General features: G+C 48.6%; 1 protein-coding gene across 1 annotated transcript; it reads right to left on the bottom strand.

The window, feature by feature from the left end:
* Positions 1–3,431: 3,431 nt before the first annotated feature.
* LOC105495287 (CEA cell adhesion molecule 4) lies at positions 3,432–11,117 on the bottom strand. The gene is given in 7 exon segments (XM_011764641.3): positions 3,432–3,497; positions 3,773–3,814; positions 4,289–4,320; positions 4,653–4,705; positions 5,741–5,858; positions 9,778–10,137; positions 11,054–11,117. Coding segments are annotated over 7 exon segments (735 nt in total).
* Positions 11,118–25,836: the final 14,719 nt, after the last annotated feature.

Below are 25,836 nucleotides of genomic sequence, written 5' to 3' on the forward strand. Positions count from 1 at the left end.
CAGAGATACCTCTGTGGGTAGGAGGTGATGGGAATGAGGAAGATGAGGGTGACTATGAACATATTTTAGTTCCCTGGGGATGTGTGCTGAGGAGGAAGTGGCCTAGAACATTCCTTTTCTGGGTAAAGTGAAGTGGGGAAGCGGTGTGGATTGTGTGTGTGTGTGACAGAGCCTCGCTCTATCTCCCAGGCCGGAGTGCAGTGGTGCAATCTCGGCTCACTGCAACCTGTGTCTCCTGGGTTCAAGCAATTCTGCCTCAGCCCATCGAGTAGCCAGGACTACAGGCATGTGCCACCAGGCCCAGCTAAATTTTTTTGTATTTTTAGTAGAGATGGGGTTTCACCATGTTGGTCAGGCTGGTCTCAAACTCCTGTCCTCAAGTGATCTGCCCCTCCTTGGCCTCCCAAAGTGCTGGGATTACAGGCATGAGCCACTGCCCCCGGCCGCAGTGTGGATTCTTCAGTGTGTTCTGATAGCCGTGTGTCACTACACACTTGTTCTTTGTGTCTTCACATCTCCTCCTATTGCATTTTAAAACATTTTCATAGTATGTGGTTTTGCCTAATAAAGTATTCCCATTATATATATATACACATATATATATATATATATATATATTTGGATAGATAGATAGAAAGATAGATATATAGATAGATAAATAGATAGATATTCAGACAGATCTTCAGGCCCCAGTTGTCCCTGAGGAGGATTATTTGCCTATGGGAAGAACAAGCAGATGGCAAAGGCCTCTGACACCAAGCACAAGACTCAGCCTGGAGGAGCTGGCAGAGGAGCCCAGGAGATCCCCTCAAGCATCTCCCCAAGGGCTCAGCTGGTGATGGAGGAGCAGGATGCTGAGCTCAGCAGATGCTCCAGGTTGAGTGATGGATGTGCTTCAAAAGTCAGGCACAGAGAATCAGACGTTAATCATGGAAGGTTCCCACCATGTTGGAGGCAGAGACAGTGGCCTAAATGTCAAGGGCAGAGAGACTCTCCCTGAGGCCAAAGCAGGCTCTCAGCCCCTCAGAGACCACATCCTGGGTGCAGCAATCAGTCCTGCAGGGAGTGGCAGCAGATGTGCTAACAACCATGATGTCCAGACATGCAAATGTTTTGCAATTTGTGGATTGGAGAATAATAGCATTATCTCTGTAATAGCGTCCTCTTTCTTACAGTCCTTCTCATATAGAATAGAATGGGCAGTTTTTCCTGCAGTTCCTTCCTATCTGCAAGCTCCCTGCTGCCACCCCAGAAAAGAGCCTCACTGGGTCACTGTCCGTGGTGCTGATGTCCAGGAACTACTGAAGGGCCGGTGAGTTGTGATCTTTCAGTCACCTCTGCTCTCTTTTATTCTTAGCAACCGAGCATGTCACCAAGAAGAAGGTGCAGAGGTACTAGGGGCATGGAGAGCCCTCCGTCTCCCTCTCTCTGGACCTGGAGGGTGCTGGGGATGTCACTGCAGAAACTGACGCCACAGTCAGGATGACCCCATCCAGGTGCCCGTGTGTGGTTTGTGGTGAACGATGATGAGAAGATGGCCTTGAGAGGAGTGATGGACAGAACAAGGGCATTTCAAACATGTGCACATCCTCATCCCCAGATCTGTGGACATGTCACATGGTAAAGGACACTTTACAGATTAAAGGAAGGATCATGAGATGGGGAGGTTATTGTGGTTTATCCCAGGTGCATCCAAAATAACAAGGCTCCTTCCTTTTAAGTGACAGAGGGAGGCAGGAGGAGGTGGAGATGTGGGGTTGGAAAAGGCACAGAACGGTTTCAAGATGCTGCACTGCTGGCCTTGAAGATGGAGAAAGAGGACACAGTCAAGTTTGCAGGGGGCCTCTAGGAGGTGGAAAAGGAGAGGAAACGAGCTCTTCAGAAAGAACACAGTCGTGTGGGCACCTTGGTTCAGGTTTCTATGTCACTAAGCTTGTGGGAATTTGTCACAGCATCAACAGGAAACTAAAGAGGCCTCATCTTGTCTCATCTGATGCTGTGTGCAGGTGGGATCGGGGGTCATTTAGAGCTAAATCCCGATGCAAATCCTGATGTAAAACAACCCATTGCCAATTGTTTTCTTAAGTCTCATATGATGAAGAACCCGTGGCAGTGGCAGAACACCCTTGGGAACCATGTGGTTCTGTGCTTTAGTGCAGGGACTGGCTTGTTTGTGGGAAGGTGGCACTTGGTTCAAGTGAACCTACATGAGACCATCACCCTTCTAGGGGCTCTCAGGGAAGGGCTGAGAACCGCTGGCCCAGGTGTGTGGAGGAGCTGCAGGTGAGGCAGGGCTGTGGGCCAGGGAGAGGAGCAGACAGGTTGTCCCATCCCCATGGGAGCCTGCACGAGCTTTAGATGGGGGAGCCCTGCTCCTCTGACCTGGGCGCTCCTGTGTGGAGAGGAGGCTTGCTCAGTCAGATCCATGCCGGAGGGTAAAGTGGGAACTGATGGGCAATGAGGGGCTAGAGTCCTTGGTAGTGTTCAAGGACTGACTTATGGGTCTGTATTCACCTTGGTTACTCTGACAGCCCCTCTCTGTGTCCCACCAGAGTCAAGATGTCCTGAGCAGTAGCCACTGGGACAGAGAACCTGGTGGCCAGGGCTAAGTATCCAGGATCCTGGATTTGGGAACAGGCAAGCTCATTTGCAGAGGACAGTGATAGATGGGCCACCAGGGCCTGGGTGAAGAGGGCAGGAGGGCTCAGGACACTGGAGGCTGTGTGGGGGTCACACCCATGATCTGCACCACCCATGGACGCTCCTGCATTGCTCACCTTTGTGTGGACATCAGATGGCCCCAACTTCCGTGCTCCTGAGACACCTCGTGCATTCACAGAGGGACCCAGGCTGAGGCTGTGAATGGCCTTGGTCCCTGGGGCAGTGTGAGGACAGCCGAGCGCTCGGCTGGCTGGGCAGGGCTCCTGGGAATCCCACCCTTTCCTGTGTAGGGTCCACTCCAGCCTGACCCCCAACCCTCTATTTCTGCCTCCCAGGGAAGAGAGACTGGGGTTGAGATATGGTGAAGATGATATTTTCCCTGTGTGACCCGGGAGAGAATGGACATGGAGTTTCAGGTGAGTTTCTGCTAAGTTCCCATGAGCAGAAAAAGAGCCAATGAGAGGAAGGGTCCTCTTTATTCAGATCCTTTCCAGGTGACTCTGGGTGGGCCACCGGCCCATTCACTTTCCCTGCAAGCCCCCACTTCCTATGGTGATGGGAGGCCTTTTTCCCAGCCCATCCAGAGGCCAGGGCAGCCTGTCAGGGTCTCCAGATATTTAGGAGAGGCCCCTGTCCTCCCTGTCCCCAGGCCAGTGTCTTCTCAGGACTCAGAGCTGGTTCTCTGGCTCAGGCTTCATGTCCTTCCCTGTCCCCAGGGCTGGAGTCTTTGGGTACCTCCGTCAACCCACAGGAGCAGCTCCTGGGGGAACCTAAGAGACCACATCTGCTTTGTGGTCAATCCGGCAGTAAATGTTTGCGTCAGAGTGTAGCAATTCCTGTAAAAACAGAGAAGAGGCCTCGACCCCTGTGGCCTTCTAAAACAGGGTCTGGCATCTCCCAGGCTCTGAGCCCACCCAGGGCTGCTCTGGTGCTGAACCTGGCTGTGCTCAGGGGATTCCTGCTCCCAGGCCCCTCCCTCCTCTGCTCACCACCCCCTGTTCTCATTTTCACTGCGTTTTCCTGAATCTCAGAGCTCAGCCAGGTGCTGTTGGGGGTAGATCCTGGGTCCCTTGGGGCCTGCGGGACCAGAACATCCATGGCCCACACTCACCTCATACAGGGGAGTGGCTGTCCTGGGGCCAGGTAGGGGGGCCTGGGCAGGGGAGAGAGGGGATGTCAGGGGACAGCGAGGGAGATCCATGGAAGCCCAGCCCAGGACTTACTTCCCTGCCTCTACTTCCAGGCATTTTCCCTCAGGAGTGACCAGCTCTGCCCCTGAGCTCAGCCTCCCAATGTGGACACAGTACTCCGACCCCTGTCCTGGCTGGGCCCACCCCACACCCTTGTGAATGTGGGCCCCTGACTGATGCTCCCAGTGTCCACTCTGCACCTGCTGGACTCCAGGGGTCTCCTCAGGCGATGGAGGGTCCCAGGGTGGGGTCAGCACAGGGTGTGGGTGGTCCTGGCCCTGTAGGGAGGCCGGGACCTTGGCCAGAGGGGCTCACTTTGACCTGACTGTTTGGGGAAAGGTGGGGCTGTGCTGTGCTGTGGGGTTGATGGTCCCCCTGCCCTGAGCCTGCACTACTGGGACCCCAGTAGAAAGGGGCTGGGGAGGGAACAGGCTTGCCGAGAAGGCGGATCTGTGAGAGGGACCGTGGCCTAGGGACAGAGACAGGAGTGAGCAGCAGGGTGGGAGGAGGGCCTGGACCCCTCCTGCAGGAGGGTGTGAGGGTCCTCAGCTCCCAGAGAATCAGGGAGAGGGAACCTCTTCCCAGGGGAGACCTGAGCAGCTGAGGTTGAGGAGGTGACCCACGACCCAGAGCCCACAGATCAGTCTGACTAAGCCAGTCGGGGTCCCGTGTGTCATATTTCCTGATATCCTCCTTGCAGCCCCAAGGAAAGGGTCAGAGGCCCCCAGAGGGTGACTGGCAGGAGTGGACACTGTAGGGCAGACCTAGGGCCTTCCACACCTGGGCTGAAGGGACACTCACCGGGGGTGGAGGCTGGGGGCCTCTGCTCCCTGAGGTCACGCTGGATGCTGGCCCTGGGAAAGGTCAAGGGTTATTGATGAGGGTGCAGGGAGAAATCACACGTTTAGGGACAGAATAAGGACAAGGAAGGGATTCCATTTTCAAGGACTGGAGTGAAGGCCTCCTGTCTCCATCAATTTTGTGGTAGGAGCGGCTGAGGAGGGGAGCTGAGGAAAGGCCTTAAGCAGCCACATCTGTCCTGGCCAGAGAGGAAGGACCCCCAGGCAGACTCCGGGTGAGGAGAACATTGACCCAGAGACCCAGGAAAGGGACTGAGGATACAGGGAGGGAATCAGACCACCTGGGGGGTTTGCCTGAGAGGAAGGGTCAAGGCCCCAGAAGGAAAGCAGGGCCGTCCGTGTGTGCAGGGCCGTCCGTGTGTGCAGGGCACTGGGGGAGCTGGGGGCACGAGGAGGCAAGGAGCATGCATTAGATTCTCCCAGAACTCAGTGTCTCTGCCGTGGCCAGACCCTCCTTTCGGGCCTGGAGATGCTGAAATGGGGCAATGGGTTTTTCCTGTCTCTCTCCACCCCTTGGCAAGAAACATAAAGGACAGCAGGTCCTTAGGTCCAGGTTCTCCCGTCTCACACCTCATGTAACAGCAGTTACAGCATCAATCACGGCAGGATGCTGACCCCACCCAGCCTGTCCAGGCTTTGCGGGACCATTTCCAGGACCCCCACCTTGGATCTCAAGCCTGCAAATCGCCCCCTCACTGGGTGGGTAAATTCAATGAACAGCAGGAGGTACCAGGTTCTGAGCACTCCCGTCCTATCTCCCTCCCTTCCTTCCTCCCTCCAGGCAGCTGTGACTTTGCTGTGTTAGGGAACTAGGACCACACTCAGGGGTGCAAACTTAATGGTGGCACATTCATAAAGGAGGAGGCAGCCTAGGATCAGCAGCTGGCAAGGGAGGAGCCATGGAATGAGAGGGAAGGATCCCTTGGGAGGATGAGGAGAGCCTGGCCCTGAATACAGGGCGGGGTCTCCCTCCTCCCGGACTGGAATCAGCCTGGGGGGTGGGAGGAGGCTGCAGAAAAGCTGTGGTACCTTCCAGTCCTGGCGAGGAGCAGGAAACACACCAGGGCGGCCACCAGAGCCACCCCGACCAGGACCCCAGTCACGATGCCAGCGACAGCCCCCACAGGAAGGCCTGGGACGTTGTTTTCTGCAGAAAGGGGAAGGCAAAGGGGACAAGGCCCAAGTCTGTTCCAAGGGAAACCATGAGGGGCCTTGCAGGGCAGGGGCACGGTCAGGGAGGAAGGAAATGCTCCAGAGCCTGAGTGAGGTCTCTTGTGCTGTCCTCATAGCTGACTCCCTTGCTCTCCACGGTTGCACCATTTTCTGTGTCTCAGGCTTGAAACACTGGGATGCACTGACTCCTACATTCTCCCGCAGGTGCCTGCACCTCGCCCTGCTCCTGTGCCTTTAAATCCCTTCTTCCTCTCACTTCATGCCTCTTCCCTCTGTTTTCTTTTTGGACGGAGTCATTCTCTGTCACCCAGGCTGGAGTGCAGTGACGCAATCTTGGCTCACTGCAACCTTCATCTCCCAAGTTCAAGTGATTCTCCCGCCTCAGCCTCCCAAGCAGCTGGGATTACAGGTGTGTGCCACCACGCCAGGCTAATTTTTTGTATTTTTAGTAGAGATTTCACCGTGTTGTCCAGGCTGGTCTCAAACTCCTGATCTCAGGTGACCTGCCCGCCTTGGCCTCCCAAAGTGCTGGGATTACAGGCATGAGCCACCATGCCCAGTCATCTTTCTGTTTCTTCTTTTCCATGCCATGATTGTCATAGACAGCGAGCCCTCACCATCAACTCAATGCTGATGAGCGGGGATGATGCTCTTTGACTGTTTTCAGGGGACTTCCATGTGCCAGGCCCAGTGGGCACCAACCTACCTACAGCTCCTCTCATCCTCGCATCACCTTGAGGGAGGGGGCGTCACCTCCAGCTGCAGAGTTAGCATCTGAGACTTACGGTGCCTCAGTAAGTCAAGAAAAGTCACAGAACTCATACATGATACAACCAAATTTTTACTGCATTGTTCCCGATTTTATCGCTAATAACAACAATATCAAAAAATAAGAACCCTAGTTGACAGCATCAAGGGAGCTCTCACCCTGTGTGTAACTCTGCTTTAATCTCTCTAATCTCCTAATAAACATCCTCACAACCACCCTGAGATCCAGGTGTTACAGTGAGTTTGATCTCTAGCATATGTGTAGTTAGACAGATGATAGGTGACAGATAGATAGATAGATAGATAGATAGATAGATAGATAGATAGATGTTGTTGTTATTCTTTCTTAGCCTGTCCATCTCTCTGCTCACATCACCCTCTGTTCTGCGCATTGTCTATGCTCTCCATTGCAGCCTTTAGCATATTAGCCAGAGTTGCCTTTTCATTCGTTTATTTGTTTTTGAGACAGAATCTCGCTCTATTGCCCAGGCTGGAGTGCAGTGGTGTGATTTCGGCTCACTGCAACCTCTGCCTCCCCGGTTCAAGCAATTCTCCTGCCTCAGCCTCCCGAGTGTCTAGGATTACAGGCTCCCACCACCATGCCTGCCTAATTTTTAGTAGAGACGGGGTTTCGCCATGTTGGCCAGGCTGGTCTCGAACTCCTGACCTCAGGTGATCCGCCCACCTCGGCCTCCCAAAGTGCTGGGATTACAGGCGTGAGCCAACGCTCCTGGCCCTAGAGTTGTTTTAAATTCCTGGTCTGATAATTTCAATATCCCTGCCACTTCTGCATCTGGTTCTGATGCTTGTTCTGTCTTTCAAACTGAATTATTATTTTTTCTTTTTGCTCTAGTTTGTCTTGTAGTTTTTGTTGAAAGCCAGGACATGATATACTGGGCAACAGGAAATTGGGTGAGCAGAGACGTTCAGTGATGCAGTGGTGAGTGTGGGGAGGGAGGGGTTCTGTGGTCCTGGATGGAGTCTGTGCCCTGGGCTGTGAATGTCACAAGTGCCTCTTGGTTTTTTCTCCCCCTTAGGTGGGACATGATGGCTTGAGGGGACTGAAGTTGGATATTTCCCCTCCCCTCGGTCAGTTAGGCTCCCATAAACCCCCAGCAGGTTAGACTCTGGTAAAATAACAATTTTTTCCTGCCAGCTAGTAACTATCTGGACTTGCTAAGAAGAACAGATGCCTGGCATATTTTAAATATTTACTTTTTTCTGCTCCCCAGAAAGGATGGGGGGGATTATTATGGGATATTCACAGTGAGAACCAGGTAGAGCTGCAGGACGGAAGGCAAAAGTGTGGGGCTCCCCACAAGCCCGATCTCTCCCCTGAAAACCTTCCCGCAGCCCTGCAGCCCCAGAGTCAGATGAGACTGAGCTCCCAGAGGCAGATTTAGGGGAAAGGGGCCAGAGGAATGGGACATGGGTCTTAGCCCCTAGAGGGACAGAAAACAGGTGTGGTGGCCAGAACCTCCTAGGATCTTGTATCCAGGTCTCTGTCTCTGAAGAGGTTATAGATCATTCCTTCATTCAATCCCTCCCTCCTTCATAAGAGAACTACAGAGTGTGTGTCTCACATTGGGCCCAGAACCTCCTAGGATCTTGTATCCAGGTCTGTGTCTCTGAAGAAGTTATAGATCATTCCTTCATTCATTCCCTCCCTCCTTCATAAGAGAACTACAGAGTGTGTGTCTCACATTGGGCCCAGAACCTCCTAGGATCTTGTATCCAGGTCTGTGTCTCTGAAGAAGTTATAGATCATTCCTTCATTCATTCCCTCCCTCCTTCATAAGAGAACTACGGAGTATGTGTCTCACCCTGGGCCCTGGCTGGTGCAGGGTGTGAAAGGGGGAGAAAGCAAAGTCCTCCCCTTTATCCTCCCATCGGAATGATACCAACACATCAGGAAACACACGATTTCACGTCCAGAGATGGGGATGTGGACCTGAGCAAGGAGGCCTGAACTTCCCCAGCACTGACTAATTGTTGAGGCGGGTGATTTAGTCAAGAAAGAACTGAGTAATTCTGTATTTACTCGTAACTCTCCAGACCAGAATCTCCCCCTTTGAGCTGTAGACACCTAAGAAGAAAACATCTGAACCGGTGGCTGCTCTGAGGTCCACGGACACCTAATAAGGCACCAGGGAAGAAGGAGAGGACGTGGCAGTAGCTGCAGACAGTCCTCCCGTGACTCTGCCAGCTGCGATCTGCCCACCCTGGCCAGTGTCTGTATCGCTCTGTGCCTCAGTTTCCCCTCCATACAATATGTAAATGGGAAATGGTCTGTGGCTTGCCACTTTGTCTGTGGATGAACTTTAAATTATTCACAGGATCTGACATGAAGCTTGGCACAGAGGAGGTGTTCACATCAACAGCCTCTGTCATTATTTGCCTCCATGAGAGAGCACCCCTGGGCATGATCCCTGGTGGACAAGAAGCTGCCGAGAACATTTTCTCACCTCTGTTCCTACCCCTGGGCCACTGACTGCCCAAGGGCATCTCTTAAGCTCCCCATTCAGAGGGCCGATGCCCTAGTAATCCTGTCCACCTGTCCTCTCCGGACTGAGTCCCAGGTAAAGTGGTAGGCTCTGTCCTTGTCCAGATGAGACTCTGGGAGTTGAGCCGACGCTGGTGAGAAGCTGCAGGAACCACAGCCCACAGACAGTTTGTAAATCCTTGCTCCCAGTCAGCCCTGCCCAGGAGACCACGCCCAAGCCCTGGCCCAGGCTTCCCGGGGTCACCTGGAGTCAGGAGCCTTGAGGCTGAGCTTCTCTGTGAGGATCCCAGGACCCCCTCAGGCCAGGCCCTGACCCAGTTCTCCAGAGTCTTTCTCAGGGTCAGGTTCATGGGGAGGGCACGGGGTGCTTGGCTGAGACTGACCTCCCCCTGCTGAGGCCCCCCCCACTCCACCTCCATTCAGCGAGTGTCTGCCGGGTCTGGATGCAGGAAAGGAATTCCGATCTGTTGAAGTTTACCTCCTATGTGTGTGTCCTGCACTAAATGCTCAAATCTCAACACAAAATGCAGAGGGGAACGCAGGCACAGCCCAGGCCTGACAATCTCATGTGTGTGAAGCGGAACTGACCCCCAACACCCAGAGGTATGGGGGAATCACTCACGGTGTACGTGGAGCTGGCCAGTTGCTTGGTCGGAGTCATAATTGGCGTTTATGGTTCGTAGGGTGTAGGATCCTGCGTCCTCCAGGGTGACGTTTTGGAACAGCAGGGATCCGTTGGACTATATTGTCTCTCGACCGCTGTATGCAGTCCCTGGGATATTTACTTGAACGTCTATCAAATAACCAGCAATGAGAGGGCTCCCTTCTGCCGTTTTCCCCTTGTGCCAATAATAGGCTTGAATAGTCTCTGAAATATTGCAGGCCAGTAGAAGAACATCCTTTCCCTCTGCAACACTGGACGGCAGGGCTTCGATAGTGAACTGGACAGTGGTGGGCAGGTCCCAGAAGGTTAAAAGTGAGGCTAGGAGGTGAAGAGAGCATCAGTCAATACCGGGACCTAGGTAGTGGGATGGAAAGATAAGGCCCTGGGTCCTCAGCGGGTCTCCTCCTCCCTCAGTCTTGGAGTGTGTGTGTGTACGCGCGTGTGTGTGTGTCCCCCCCTGGGTCAGCAGCACTACCCCCATTCCTTCAACACCTCTGACCTTGGCATTTTCTGGTGTGGAATCCTCTTCCCCAGGGGTCTGCATGGCTCCCTCCACGCTACTCTCAGATCCTGCTCACATCAGGGTGTTTTGGGGAGACCACTCCCCTGATACCTCCTCTAGAGACCCTGGGTCTTCCCTTTCTGAACTTGTCCTGCTCTGCTCCCTCCGGAGCTCTTGTCAACACCTGACCTCACATTCCAGATCTCTTTGCATGTCTGTCTTCCTCCCCAGGAGAGTGTGAGCTCCGTGAGGACAGGGACTTGTGTGATCTTGGTTGCACCCCAGTGCCTGGGACAGGCTGCAGACTCCTATGGATGAATTCATAGCATTCCCAGGGCCTCCAAGTCCTGAGGTTTATTTCCCAGTGTCTGAGGTTGTTGGCTAAGAACAGTGTTTTATGCCCTGGTTGTGTTTTTATTTGAAGTGTCATCTGATAATAGTTGTTATTCTCATTTTTCAAAATGTAGTGGCCAGTGATGATTAACTAGGAAACAAGAACACTTGAGACTTTCCTGCCTTTTACCAATTTCAGTTCACTGAGATTTTCCTGTGGTGACCCCTGCCCCTCTATGATGTTCTCTCTCTTATCTAGCCTCCAACAGAAGCCCTCAGTCCCCTCTCAGAGCCCCAGGAGACCCCAGCTAGAAGCCCTCTGTCCCCTCCTACCCAAGAGACTCCAGTCAGTCTCCGTGCTCCCTCCTCCCACCCACTCCCAGAGAGTCCTCCCCTCACCTGTGATCAGGAGCCCCTGCCAGGGCCTGTGCCCTCCATGGGGAGCAACTGAGGGGGGGCCCATGGTCTCTGCTGCCTGCTTGTCCTCCGTGGAGGGGAGCTTGGGCTCCAGGAATGCTCTTGTCAGAGCTGCTGTGACTGTTAGGTCTGCTGACCTTCCTCCTTCTGTGCTGAGCCTCCTCCAGGGCAGAAGCACTTCCCAGGGCCAGGGGCAGAGGCGGGGTTCTGCCCAGGTCACCCCTCTGCCCCCTCTCCTCTCATTTCTGCCTTTTTTTGTCCCTCCTTCCCCTTTCTCTTCTGTGTACATTACAGTTTCCTAACCATACTTTGAGAAGCAGGGTTGATGGAGTCCGCTGTCCCCAGAGAGGGTGACCTGTCACCCCTGCACTGACCCTTTGGGAATGTCACCACACACAGAGGTACTCTGGGGTCTCCCAAACTCGGGGAACTGTTTCCCTTTGTGACACAGAAACCCAGCTGGGCCCTCAGGTCTCCTCATGCTCCCCAGTTCTCAGGGAGTGTGGGATGATACCCAGCGAGGAAGTGACAGAGGTGGCTCTGTGGGATAGAAAGTGGGGGGCAACTGTGGGGGACCAGTCCTCTCTCTCCAGTGTCACCAGCCTTGCCTCTGACCCAGGGACACAGATCCAGGCCTGGGAATCTTAGGAGGATCCCCAGCTCCTGGATGTGGAGGGAGATGTCCTGCATGTCCTGGGAAGAGAGGACTGTGGTGGAGGGAGGTGGGTGGCTCTGGGTTCTGCTGTCCTCGAGGAGGGATTCAGGGAGATCCTCCTTCTCCGTGTCTGTTGGCTGCGCTGTGGCTCAGGGCCTGTCCATGTTCTCCCTGACCATCCCAGGTGGCCTCTGTCCTCTGCGAAGCTGACTGTCCTGTTGTCACTGTGCCTTCCCCAGGCATGGTGCCAGGAGAAAGTGGAGAACTGAGCAGAGAATCCCGGCAGAGCAGGATCCTCAGAGGCTCCAGGAAGGAGCAGGAGAGACAGAGCAGACACATGGGAGGGACTGGAAGGGCCTGCTGGAGCAAAGGATGGAAACCAGGCTTCACCTCCACCTCCTTAGCAAAGCCAGCTTCCTGTCCAGGGGAACCCATTTCCTGTGTGTTGTCTGTGAGCAGTGTTGCCCCTGGAGGGCAAGAAGAGACCTGTGGTAAAAGTCAGAGACTTCCCCAGGGATGCTGACCAGGGTTCATGTGGTAGGAGTGGCCCTGGCCCCTGGGCAGAGGTGGGCTCTGACCTCCAGACTGCAGGGTCAGGTTACCCTCGGTCCTGTTCACTGCGGGTCCCCAGGATGCCCAACTCCACGCAGTGCAGAATGAGCTCAGGGAGAGGACGAGAGTTGTCCAGAGCACTCCTGGTCCTGATTTGGGAGAACTGTCCTGCAGGCAGATGGGCTGCCTCAGAAACAGCCATCCATCCCCAAGGTTTCAAAAGAAGGGCCCAGGAAGGTGTCTCTGGGGGCTTTAGAGAGAAGACACTGGCCTGGGAGGTGGTCCCCAGAGTGCCCTGTGTTCCTCCATCACAACACTGGGGGTTCCGCCTCCAGGTCGTCTGTGTCCCTGTCTGTCGTCTGCCCCAAGCCTCCCCACAGGGCCCAGGAGCTGGGACAGTTCCCACCTGGAGACTCCACAAAGGGATACCTGGTTCCTCTATTAGAACAGGGGAGGCCCCATGACCCTCAGTCCCTCTGAGATGGAAACAAAGGCAGATCCTGGGTTATCCTGTCCCCTCCTGCAGGAGAAGTTCCCCTGGATCCCCTGGTGAAATGTCTGCAAGGACTGTAGGCAGATGTCCCAAATACTGGGGACCTTGAGGGTGGGGAGTCACTCCCTGACTTTCTTGTGGTCATTCTGCCCTGGTGGAAGATCCACCTGGGATCGAATATCCAGAGTTTGTGCCAGTTTCAGTGTGTTTGTGAGAAGGACATATGTTAGAGGCTGGAGGGGATGTCAGTGAATGATGTCAGGGAATTAATTGGGTTTGACCCCTCACTGTTAGAAAGACCCTGAATTCCCTACCGATGCTACTAGGGTAAAAGCCCTGTTCTTGTGTCATTTATCTACGTTAATGCAAATAGAGTTTATTAAGGATCTGCTCCAGCCCTGCCCTTGGACCACTCTAAAGCAAGATTCCAGCCCCTGTGGGTGGGTCCCACTGAGGCCATGTACAGCCCACAGAATTGACGTCCCAAGTCCAGGAGGACAGAGAATCAGATCATCCCCTCCTGCATGCCACAATGGCACCAGCTCTAATTGCGAAGACATCAACAAGTCCCATCTTCTTAGGGCCACTCAGTCATCCAGAGACACCAGGACACCTCACACTTCCTACGGCATCAATCTTTGTCCACCAGACTTCCTTGCATACCATAAGCCCACTGAGAAACCTGGAGCACCTCCTGCTCTGGGCATCAGAACTGTCCCAGGCTGTGTGCCCAGGGCATCCTCCATCTGCAAGACCTCGATTCCTCCCACGAGTGCAGTGTCTACATTTTGGCTCCCCCAGAACATGCTTTGAGAAGCAACTCTTATTTGGATCCCTGTCCCACAACAGGATGAGCTGCGTTCCTCTGCGCTGACCTCCGCTGTGTCCTGGGTGTGGATCTCTTATGCACCACACAGAGAGTCCCTAGGGTCCCCAAACCCAGTTTTTTTCTCTGTGACACAGAAGCCCCTCTGTGCATTCAGAGTCTTCCTAGTGTTCTCTAATGGCGGGGAAGGTTGGATTGACTCCCAACAAGGAGGTCACAGAGATGTCCAGGGAGAGGGTTCCTAGAAATGGACACATGGGGCTAACATCCATGTCTAAGATTCTTAGTTTTCCTTTCTGCAGCACTATGAGACTTTAATTTTACAGATGTAACTGAAGATGAAGCCTGGTACTACAGTATTATGTCTCCCAAGCCTCAGATACTTATAGACGATCTCTATAATGTTTTCTACAGTTTGTACCACCTTTATTATTATTGACTTCATACATTATTCTAAATAAATTTACTTTACAAAACATCCTGTCCCAGCAGCGTGCAATGGCTTACACTGTAATTCCAGGTATTTGAAAGGCTAAAGTGGGGGGATCTCTTGAAGCCAGGAGTTTGAAACAAAACATCCTTGTCCTTTGCAATATTGTCCATGAAATTAGAGGTTTTGTGGATTTGCTTAAAATTGTTTCTAACATGCATTAAAATAAACATATAACTATTAAAGTTTCTTAAAAGCTTATTTATGTTCTACCTAAAGTCAGTTTTGGGAAACACTGATACAGTGGAATAACCTTGGACTTTATATCCAGAGAGACCTGGGACTCGCTTGGTTCTGTCACTTAACTGTGCCATCTTGCACGAGTCACTTGGCTTCTTTGATACTCGATTCCACAATTTAAAAAATGATGATGGTAAAATCCACTTTGCAGAGCTGTTAGGAATAAGGATTGCTTCAGCCGGGAGGTGGAGGTTGCAGTGAGCTATGATGGCACCACAGCACTCAAGCCTGGATGACGGAGCAAGACTGTCTCAAAAAAAAAAAAAAAAAGAAAAGAAAAGAAAGAAAGAAAGAAAGAAAGAAAGAAAGAAAGAAAGAAAGAAAGAAAGAAAGAAAGAAAGAAAGAAAGAAAGTTACTTCCGGCCGGGCGCGGTGGCTCAAGCCTGTAATCCCAGCACTTTGGGAGGCCGAGACGGGCGGATCACGAGGTCAGGAGATCGAGACCATCCTGGCTAACACAATGAAACCCCGTCTCTACTAAAAATACAAAAAAATTAGCCGGGCGAGGTGGCGGGCGCCTGTAGTCCCAGCTACTACGGGAGTCCCATTCTCCTGAGGCAGGAGAATGGCGTAAACCCGGGAGGCGGAGCTTGCAGTGAGCCGAGATAGCGCCACTGCACTCCAGCCCGGGCGACAGAGCGAGACTCCGTCTCAAAAAAAAAAAAAAAAAAAAAAAAAAGAAAGTTACTTCCACTTGTTAGGACTTGTGGTGCATCTGTCATTGTTTTCATTTCCTAGTTCCACTACCTATGTGTTCTGTGATTTTGATCAAGTTGCCTAACTTTTCTTGTTCCTCATTTACCTAATTTGTAAATGTGGATAACAGTACACTAGTGTGAGTGTGTGTTATTTCCCAGCTCTGACCACTAGAGGGCCTAGAAGCACGGGCACCCACTGGCAATGGACGTGTCGGTGCCCGTGGTTTACAAACATCATTCTCCCATGAAAGGGTTCCCTGGAGAAATTAGCTGATCCAGGGCTGGGGCAGGAAAGCACAAGAGAAGCCTGGAGCTTTTTGTGAGGCCAGAAAGTAAGGAACCACTGGAAAAATTATGGGAATGTTTCAAAAGATTACAGATGTCAACAGGGAGCTTAGAATTACCAATTTTGGGACATGAGCAACATAATAAATAATGATAGCAATGGATTCCAACCCATAATTATCCATGAGTCCGTGCTGATATAAATAATTGAACAAAGAAATAGATAAGAAAGAAGAAATAGCTCTTTCTTATAGCAGAATTCAAATTAATAAATGTAGAAGGAATTATGGAAATAAAAAATCACTATCTGGCTAACATCTCAGTAATAATTGTTTATAGGCAAGAATCAAGAAACATCCATAGATTCTAAAAATTAATGGGTAATACTAAAATGATGCTGTAAGTATTGAGTACCAAGGAGGGGTGGAAGGAAGTATGGTGAGAAGAAACAGGCTACTTGCTTATTCCCAAAGTATCTGTCCACAAGACACTTATTAATTACAATGAGATGAATGGTAAATTTATAGTAGAGAAACCTGGCAGACACCACCTGAACCAAGGGCTTAAAGTGAACCTCATCAGTAATGAGAGATATGGACATCCTGCACCTCCGGCTGGGATGTCCTGAGAAAGACACATCACTTCTGTGCTAATCTTGCCCAAAATACACAACCTGAAACATCCCAAGGGAACATGAGACAAACACAAATTGAGGGGCATTCTATGAAACAGCGGACCAGACCTCCTCAAAAGTGTCAAGGTCCTGAGAGAGGGAAAGAGTGGGAACCTCCCCCAGGTTAGAGGAGGCCTAGGAGATGTGACAATGTTATTCAGTGTCAGATCTTGGATTGGAGTCGGGACCAGAAAAAGGACATGAGTGGGATGATTAGCAAAATTTGAATATTTGCAGATTAGTTAATATTATTGCACCAAGGCTAGTTCCCTGATTTGAACAATTATGTTGGTTATGTAAGATGTTGTTTGAAAAAAAAAAAAAGCTTGATAAAGGATAAACTGGAACTCTATTTTTAAAGATTTTTGTTAGAAATAAACGTGATAAATGAGAAGTCAAAAAAATTTTTAAATGCTTTAGATTTCTGTAAGGCCAAAATGAATGTATAGTGCTTAGAACAATGCTTGTGACGTAGGATTTCTTAACATGTCAGCTATTATTATAAGTACTTTTATAATTAATAAGTAAGGTTATAAGGAATGAGTAATCTAAGTAATTTATTGCCTAATGTCCTCATATATTCTCATATTTTTTCCTCTCTGCTGTGAAATCCATACTGAGCATGTACGTGGTTATTTTAAGATATAAAATAAGATTAGGTCTGGCATGGTGGTTCACACCTGTAATCCCAGCACTTTGGGAGGCCAAGGCAGGCAGATCACTTGAGGTCAGGTGTTGGAGAGCAGCCTGGCCAACATGGTGAAACCTCGCCTCTACTAAAAATACAAAAATTAGCGGGTGCGGTGGGCGCGCACCTGTAATCCCAGCTACTTGGGAGGCTGAGGAGGGAGAACCACTTGAAAGTGGGAGGCAGAGGTTGCAGTGAACAGAGATGGCACCTCTGCACTCCAGCCTGGACAACAGAGTGAGACTCCTTTTCAAGAAAAAAAAAATATGTATATAATAAGATTGGGTTTTATTTTGAGAATTATTTTGGGGATAGAGGAGCTATTATTTCCTTTAGCCGCTAATAGCAGCTCAGACTCAGGCCGGTTTGCAAAACTTTGGCTAGGAAACAAAGTTTGAGCCAGGCTGCCACCCACCCAACGTGGTTTGTGATGGCGCCCCCTGGCGGCGCAGCGAGCTTTCCCGGTTCCTCACCCTCGTGCTTTAGGAGCGACTTTTAATTTAATTTAATTTTATTTTATTGTTATTTCAATAGTTTTTGGTTATATGGATAAGTTCTTCGGTGGTCGTTTCTGAGATTTTGGTGCACCCATCACCCAAGCTGTGTACGCTGTACTCAATGTGTAGTCTTCAATCCCTCACCCTTCTCCCACCCCTTCCGGCTAAGTCCCCAAAGTCCATTATTCCGATGCCTTTGCATTCTCATAGCTTAGTTCCCACTTATAATTGAGAACATATGATATTTGTTTTTCCGTTCCTGAGTTTCTTAGAATAATGGCCTCTAGTTCCCTTCAAGTTGCTGCAAAAGACACACTTTCCCTTTTATGGCTGAGTTAGTAGTCCATGTTGTATATATACCACATTTTCTTTGTCCACTTGTTGGTTGACGGGCACTTAGGCTGGTAGGAGTGACTTTAGAATTCCACTCGGTCTATTTATTGAACCCTTTCCAGCTCACATTGTGGATCCTTTAATCTTCACAACATGTCTCTGTTGAGACTTGAGAAGTGGTGTTTTTAGCATTTATTTTATCGATTATTTATTATTATTATTTATTCATTTATTTTGACAGGGCCTCGCTCTGTCACCCAGGCTGGAGTGCAATGGTGTTACTATACTCACTGCAGCCTCAACCACCTCCAGCTCAAATAAATCTCTGCCTCAGCCTTCCAATAGCTGGAACCTCAGGGGCACACCACCTCACTCAGCTAATTTTTAAAAAAATTTTCTAGAGACAGGGTCTCACTTTGTTGCCAGGGCTGGTCTCAAACTCCTAGCTTCAAATGCTTCTCCTGTTTCAGTCTCCCAAAGTGCTGGGATTACAAGTTTGAGCCACCAAAACTGACTGAGAAGGAGCATTTACTCATCTTAAGATGAGAAAACTGAAGTTCTAAAGGGTAAAGCAACTTGCCTTGCCCAGGGTTTCAAAGGGAGTGGCAGAGCCAGAATTTGGATCTAGGTCCCCCTGACTTCCAGGCTGAGTGTAAATGTCTAGGTGAATCTAAATGTGTATCCAGGTGGAGAAGTATTGGTGTAGAGCAGGTATTGTCAATTGGGAGTGGTTTCCCCCGGGAAGACAAGTGGCAATGTCTGGAGATATTTTTAGCTTTCATAACCGGGGTGGGGATGGGAGAGATGGAAGACTGCTATTGGCATCTAGCGAAGAAAGGCTACGTGGATGCTACTGAACAATGCACAAGGCACACAACAGCCCCCACCACAAGGAATTGTTCAGCCCAAATGTCAGTAGAGCTGCTATGAAGCCCTGGTTGGACTTAGAAACCTGAGGATGCATTCTTGCAGTGAGCTAATGTTTGCCAAGTGCTGAGCTGGACAGCATGAGGGATATGGAAACAGTGCACCATTTGTGCTGCCAAGGAGGCTGCGGCCTAGAAAGGCAGGGGGTGGAGGCAGGAGAGGCACATGAAGGCCTTCAACATCAGGCAGCAGATGATAAGTGCCAAGAACAGAGCGTCCAGTAGGGCTAAGCCAGCTCTCAGGAGGGAGACCACATGTTTGGCTATGGGAGGAACTGAGGGAAGCTGTGGAAGGTGGTTTTGAGCTGGGTGTGTGAGCAAAGTTGAGCTGATGGGAAAACACAAGACCTGTAGAGGGAAGGGCAAATAGTCTAGTTTGGGTGAGGAGAGAGTATTTTTTTTTTTTTTTTTTTTTTTTTTTTTTTTTGAGACGGAGTCTCACGCTGTTGCCCAGGCTGGAGTGCAGTGGCGCGATCTCGGCTCACTGCAAGCTCCGCCTCCCGGGTTCCCGCCATTCTCCTGCCTCAGCCTCCTGAGTAGCGGGGACTACAGGCGCCCGCCACCGCGCCCGGCTAATTTTTTGTATTTTTAGTAGAGACGGGGTTTCACTGTGGTCTCGATCTCCTGACCTTGTGATCCGCCCGCCTCGGCCTCCCAAAGTGCTGGGATTACAGGCTTGAGCCACCGCGCCCGGCCGAGAGTATTTTTTTAGTGAGTAGAGAGGGACACGCTGGAAAAGCAGATTGGGGCTGGAGCTTTGAGTCCAGGCTGAGGACTCAAGCCAGGGTGTCTGTTATAGAGATAGAAAAGCCTTTCCTCTCTGAATGGTGGTCTAGGCCATAGGGCTACAGGGCTCAGCAGCTTCCCAAGTGCTCTCTCTACAAAGAAGGGGACGTTGGAAATCGTAGTGTAGAAGGGCAAACATCTCTTGATTTTAGGACCAATTTCATGCTGAGTATGTGACAAACCCATTTCATATCAAAGTGGCCCTTGGGTAGATGGTGTTCCCAGGTGAAAATATACATGGGGTGAGCTCTCTTCTGCATGGTTGCTATGTGAAAGGCTGGACCACTTTATAGTGAAAACCCAGAGCAATTTGAGACCCCTAGGCAAAGGTTTGCTACCCAAAATGTGAGCTGCTACAGCAGGGCCTGCTATGGATAAAGTTATAAATATGGACACTACCTGGTGACAGGATTTTTCTAGTTTATTACTTTACCATTAAATAGCATTAAGACATGTTTGTGGCACGTATGGTGCACTGTAAAGAATATAAGCAAGGACTTCCTGACATTCTATACATGTACAGTTGCCTTTAACACCCTCCCACCACTGCCACCATGTTTGGCCCCAGAGAAATGCATTACTCTTCTGGGGGGTTAGAGGAGAAGGCAAGAGAGCAAATCTTTGTTGAGCCAAAGATTTGCTGTGTGTGTGTATTTGCCAGCTACAGTTGTGGACACTTTCCCACATATTATCTTATTTAACTCTCTTAACACCATTTGTATATAAGTACAGTTTACTTCTTTTGGTAAAGGGGAAGCTGGCACTGGGAAAGGCTAACTTGCCCTAAACCCCTGTAACTGAAAGAGGCTACATTTTTATGCATATGTGGCCCACTGTGCCACATTTTCTCCTCCCTTTTTTCCATTCATAGGCAATTAGTCTTATTCACCTGGACTTGGGCTGCTAGAGACCATGGACATTAGTATTAGTGGCAGCAACAGAAGGAGGAAAGAGATTAGAACTTTCATTGCAATTGTTGGTGCAGCTATAAGTCACTTGGAGAGTGTATGGAAGTTTCCCGGTTGGAGGCTCCTGATATCTGGGGATGGCTCAGGCCAGGGTACACAGCCCGGTGGTCTACGCTTTAGTCCCAGGTCAGTGTTTCCATCTGAGGGCGAGAACAGGTGAGGTGTTGCTGGCCTTCCTGTTAAGTAACAAATTAGATCGTGTGTTTTCCAGAAATGTGGGAGATAAAATTTCTCAAACAAAAAAATGAGACAGAAGGTGTTGCAGTAGAGAGTTTAATACTTGCAAGGTGGCCAAGCAAAGAGGATGGGATATATTTCTCAAATCTGCCTCCCCAAGAATTTGGAGACTAAGATTTTAAAGGATTGTTTGGCGAGCAGGGGACTAGGAAATGGACACTGCTGATTGGTTGGGCTGGAAATGAAATCAGAGGGTGTCAAAATTGTCTTGTGCACTAAGGAAGTTCCTGGGTGGAGCTCACAGGACAAGTTGAGCTAGTTTCTTAGCATAGGTCAACAGTCTGGGTGGTGTCAATTGGTCCACCAGAATGCAAAGTCTAAACAACATCTCAAACTCCAGACTTAAATTTCACAACAGCAATAGAATCTATAGGAGCAATTAAAGAACATATAAATCTTGTGCCCACTGGCTACGTGATTCCTGAGCAGTAGGTAATTATAAAAACAAAACAAAACAAAAGATGGGGAGCAATGACTGTTTCCTGTTTAACTCTACCTATATCCTAGCTGAATTCAGGCCCCTACCATAATTCTAACCTTGCGACATTTCATTTGTTTTACAAAGTTGGTTTCAATTCCGGAACAAGAAGGGGATTAGTTAAACTATAAATTCCTTCTATAGTTAGGCTGGCCTATGTACAGGAATAAGCAAAGGTGGATAGTGTGTGAAGTTAGAAGCAAGATGGAGCCAGTTACATTAGATTTCTCTCGCTATTATAATTTTGCAAGGATGGTTTCAGTCCCCCCTGGGCTTCAGCATTCCTCATTCCTGAGGTGTGAGCAGATGATGAGGTGGGAGGGGTTGATAACCGCTCTAACTTCTTCCTGATGATAGGGGACATCATTGGGGTTTATTCCAGGATAGGAGAAATGAAACTGTCTTGCTGTTTTCTTCCTATATTCATGAGTGCCTGGTTGGGGACCCAAGTTTTGCATGACAAGGATATTAGTATTCACATCCCCAGCCCCAGCATAGTACTTAAGTGAACAGCAGACTGTAAGTATTGAGCCCTAATATAGGGAGTGAAAGCCCAAGTCTCAAGAGTTCTTGTGGAAGTGATCTGAAGTTTTAAGGCATCCAGATAAATAACACCAAGAACCAACCAATCAGACATGGGGTCACCGGTAGAGACCTGCGGTAGCCATCAAGTTTCTTGGAAATTTCTTTCTATCCAGATTTCAACTTCTCCTGAGGTGTTTATGTAGGTGCAGCAAATGATGTTTCAAATTGCACAAACTCCCCTTTGTGTAGCCAACAGATTGTCTAGGACTACGCGAGCTAGCAAATTGAGGGACCTTTGTTGAACCCTAAGGCTTCTTGCAGTTTCTTCTCAACAATCAATCCAAAGGTAGCAGACAAATTCCTGATCATGTCTCTGTTGCCTTAAACTCCATAACTAGGAACCAATATCCCTAGAAGGCTCTGCCACCAGGGATCTTGATATCTGCCTGAAGTCCTCTTTTTGCTCTATGGGGAAATAGGTGTAATTTTTCACCATGAAGATAGGCTGAGAAGAGAGTTACAAAATGTCCCAGTAAGCAGGAGCTCTTGATATGCAGGCTATTGAGACATAGGTGGGCTCATCCTAACAGAGCCTCCAGATACCTGTATGAACTGGGTGAATTCCTCTCTTTGCAAGGTCCCAAAGTAACTTGGGGTTCCTGGGCCTGTCAGAAAGTGGCATTCTTTACTTACCTCACATCAGAAATCCTGTAAAGGGACTACATAGACAAGGTACAAGACCAGGTTTTCCAAGGGGCTTTTATTGGCTCTATAAGTCAACTTCAATCTCTGAATGCAGGTTGCTCATTCCAAAGATAGCTCACTGAAAGAGAAATTCAAGCCAAGAAATCAGAAGCTGTCCATGAAAGGGGATAAGATCAATAAATGGCAAAAGGCACACAGATATCAAACCAGAAAAATCTGCCAGAACTAGACATCAAACCCAGGCCACTGCAGTGAGAGGGCAAACCTTAGCTACTGAGCTACAGTGTGGGGCAGTCTCCATCGCTATTCCCAGAAGGAATCCAAAGCAGGCAGTGTTCAGCTTACAGAAGATTTTTTTCTAAAATTTTTTATTAATTAAAACATTATAGAGGAGACAAACAGTTGTTCTTACCATTTGCTCAATTGATTTGCACACAGAGATAAAGGCCAGAAGTCTGACTGGTTTAAAAAAAAAATCTTACCCTTTTGCCAGCTTGTCAGGTTCCTCCTGGGTTCCCTTTGTCTGTGGCTTCCGGAAGACCAGAGTTGGGGTCAAGCTACTTTATAAAAGAAAATCATCCTTTTCCACTTCATGGAATCATAAGCAAAAGGCCTCCCAATTTTGCAAGATGCAGTCACAGGAGAGACAAATTAACCTTTCCCATTCTGGCTGAAGTGGTACACACATAACAAAACACAGACATTAGTCACCCAACTCAGCACCCACGTATCAACCTGACAAAGCTCAAACTTGCCCATGTTGGCCCCTATCATCTTTGATCCATTCAAGGTATGAGGATATGACCTCTGACCAGGAGTTCAATGGGTGGTCTCTGGGAAAGATGGAAAAGTGACTGTCACCCTGAGTTAGGCTGGCTGAGTTTCCACTAGCGATTCCTTCAGAGCTCACCAAATGTGACTAGCCAGACAAACAGAGCTCCCAGAGTTAGGCCTGCTGAGCTTCTGATAACAAGTCCTTCAGAGAATCCCCTTCATAAACAAAAATGTACATAACAAGACAAAGACAGATGAATAAAAATTCAAGAAGGGAGGGAAAAACCGGCAGTGACCCCATGATCAGGGCTGAAGGCAGTGAGTGCACTGCGAGCTTTGGGTTTCTGTGGTCGGCAAGCCAGAACGGCACCTCTCCGGTGGGCTGAGCCCACTGCACACCCTCAGTGTGCTGAAACACAAGAGTTTAGCACTGAAGGGGATGCCCCAAAATGCTGTCAGTGCTGTCCCTGGACAGGACAGTCCTCCAGCACATCCTCAGCCACAGAGGAGCCATCAGCTTCAGCTCCAGCTCCATGTTCTTCAGCTGTCCCAATTCTTGGCAGCTATCTCAGAGGTGTGGAGCTATCTCCTGTGACAGTTCTGACCCCACTGCATTATACGTCATGTGCTAGGAGATGTACATGTAAGGAGCCAAGCAGGATTTGAATCTGAAAGAAGAGATTCTGACCTATCTATTGATTTTCATATTTTCCACTTGGGCTCTTCATGCCAGAATAAAAAAAAAAATCCCCAGATATTATCTGTCACTAAAAGGTATTTATGGGAAGATGGTGGATAGGAAGCAGGACTACACTGCAGCTCCAGCTCAGAGGGACAGAGCAGTGTATGGAGAATCACGCTGGGAACTCTTGCTCCAGAACAATTACAGGAATATACCAGGAAAGCTGAGAGAATCCACAGACCCTCTGAAGGAAGCAGATTGCTCCTGCAAGACCCAGGAGACAGCCCAAATACTATGCTGGTATCCATAGATGAGAGACCTGAAGATGGTTTACATCACAGGACTCTGTGCAGACACCACAGTAACAGCCTGGAGCCTGATAGCCCTGCTAGGTGGCTAGATCCAGAAGAGAAATAACAATCACTACAATTCAGCTCTCAGGAAGCCACATCCCTCAGAAAAGGGGGAGAGTGCTACATCAAGGGACACCCTGTGAGACTAAAGAATCTGAACAGTGGCCTTGAGTCCCAGATCTTTCCTCTGACATGGGCTACCCAAATGAGGAAAAACAAAAAACAAAAACAAAACAAACAAACAAAAAGAAAACAGAAAAACAACTCTGGTAACATGACAAAACAAGATTCTTTAACAACCTCCCCCCATCCCACCAAAAAAAATCACACTACCTCACCAAAAATGGATCCATACCAAGAATAAATCCCTGACTTACCAGAAAAAAAATTCAGACCATAGATTATTAAGTTAATTGAGGAAGCACCAGATAAAAGCAAAGTTCAATTCAAGGAAATCCAAAAAATGACACAAGATATGAGAGAAGAAATCATCAGTGAAACAGATAGCATAAATGAAAAACAATAAAAACTTCAGGAAATAAAGAAGACACTTAGAGAAGTGCAAAATGTACTGAAAAGTCTCAGCAATAGAATTGAACAAGTGGAAAAAAGAACTTCAGCTATCAAGGACAAGGTTTTCAAATTAATCCAACCCAACAAAGACAAAGAAAAAAGAATTTTAAAAATGAATAAAGCCTCCAAGAAACTTGGTATTATGGTACACAACCAAACCTCAGAATAATTGGCATTCCTGAGGAAGAACAGAAATCTAAAAGTTTGGAAAACATATGTGGGCAAATAAACAAGAAAAACTTCCCTGACCTTCCTAGAGACCTACATATCCAAATACGTAGGTCTTCTTATGGACCTACACATCCAAAGAAGCTCAAAGAACACCTGGGAAATTCAATGCAAAAAGATCACCACCTAGGCACATTGTCATCAGGTTATCTAAAGTCAAGATAAAGAAAAGAATCTTAAGAACAGTGAGGCAAAAGCACCAGGTAACCTATAAAAGAAAACCTATCAGATTAACAGCAGATTTCTCAGCAGAAATCCTACAATCTAGAAGGGATTGGGGCCCTGTCTTCAGCCTCCTTAAAAAAAAACAATTATCAGTCAAGAATTTTGTATCCAGCAAAACTAAGTCTCATAAATAAAGAAAATATACAGTCTTTTTCAGATAAACAAATGCTGAAATAATTGCCACTACCAAGCCACCACTATGAGAACTGCTAACAGGAGCTCTAAATCTTGAAATAAATCCTGGAAACACATCAAAACAAAACCCTTTTTAAAGCATAAATCTCACAGGACCTATAAAACAAAAATACAGTTTAAAAACCCCAGCTATACAGACAACAAAGGGCATGATAAATAGAATAGCACCTCACATCTCAATACTAACATTGAATGTAAATGACCTAAATGCTCCACTTAAAAGACACAGAATTGCAGAATTGATAAAAATTTACCAACCAAGTATCTGCTGCCTTCAAAAGACTCACCTAACACATAAGGACTCACATAAACTTAAGGTAAAGGGGTGGGAAAAGACATTCCATGCAAATGGACATGAAAAGCAAGCAGGAGTAGCTATTCTTATATCAGACAAAACAAACATTAAGGCAACAGCAGTTTAAGACAAAAAGGGACATTACATAATGATAAAAGATCTTATCCAACAGGAAAATATCACAATCTTAAATATATATGCACCTAAATTTATGCTCCCAAATTTATGAAACAATTACTACTGGACTTAAGAAATGAGATAGACAGCAACACAATAATAGTGGGGACCTCAATACTACACTGTCAACACTAGACAGGTCATCTGGACAGAAAGTCAACAAAGAAACAATGGATTTAAACTATACCCTGGAACAAATAGACTTAAC

This window comes from Macaca nemestrina, chromosome 20 (assembly GCF_043159975.1).
Source record: "Macaca nemestrina isolate mMacNem1 chromosome 20, mMacNem.hap1, whole genome shotgun sequence".
NCBI classification, from domain to species: domain Eukaryota; kingdom Metazoa; phylum Chordata; class Mammalia; order Primates; family Cercopithecidae; genus Macaca; species Macaca nemestrina.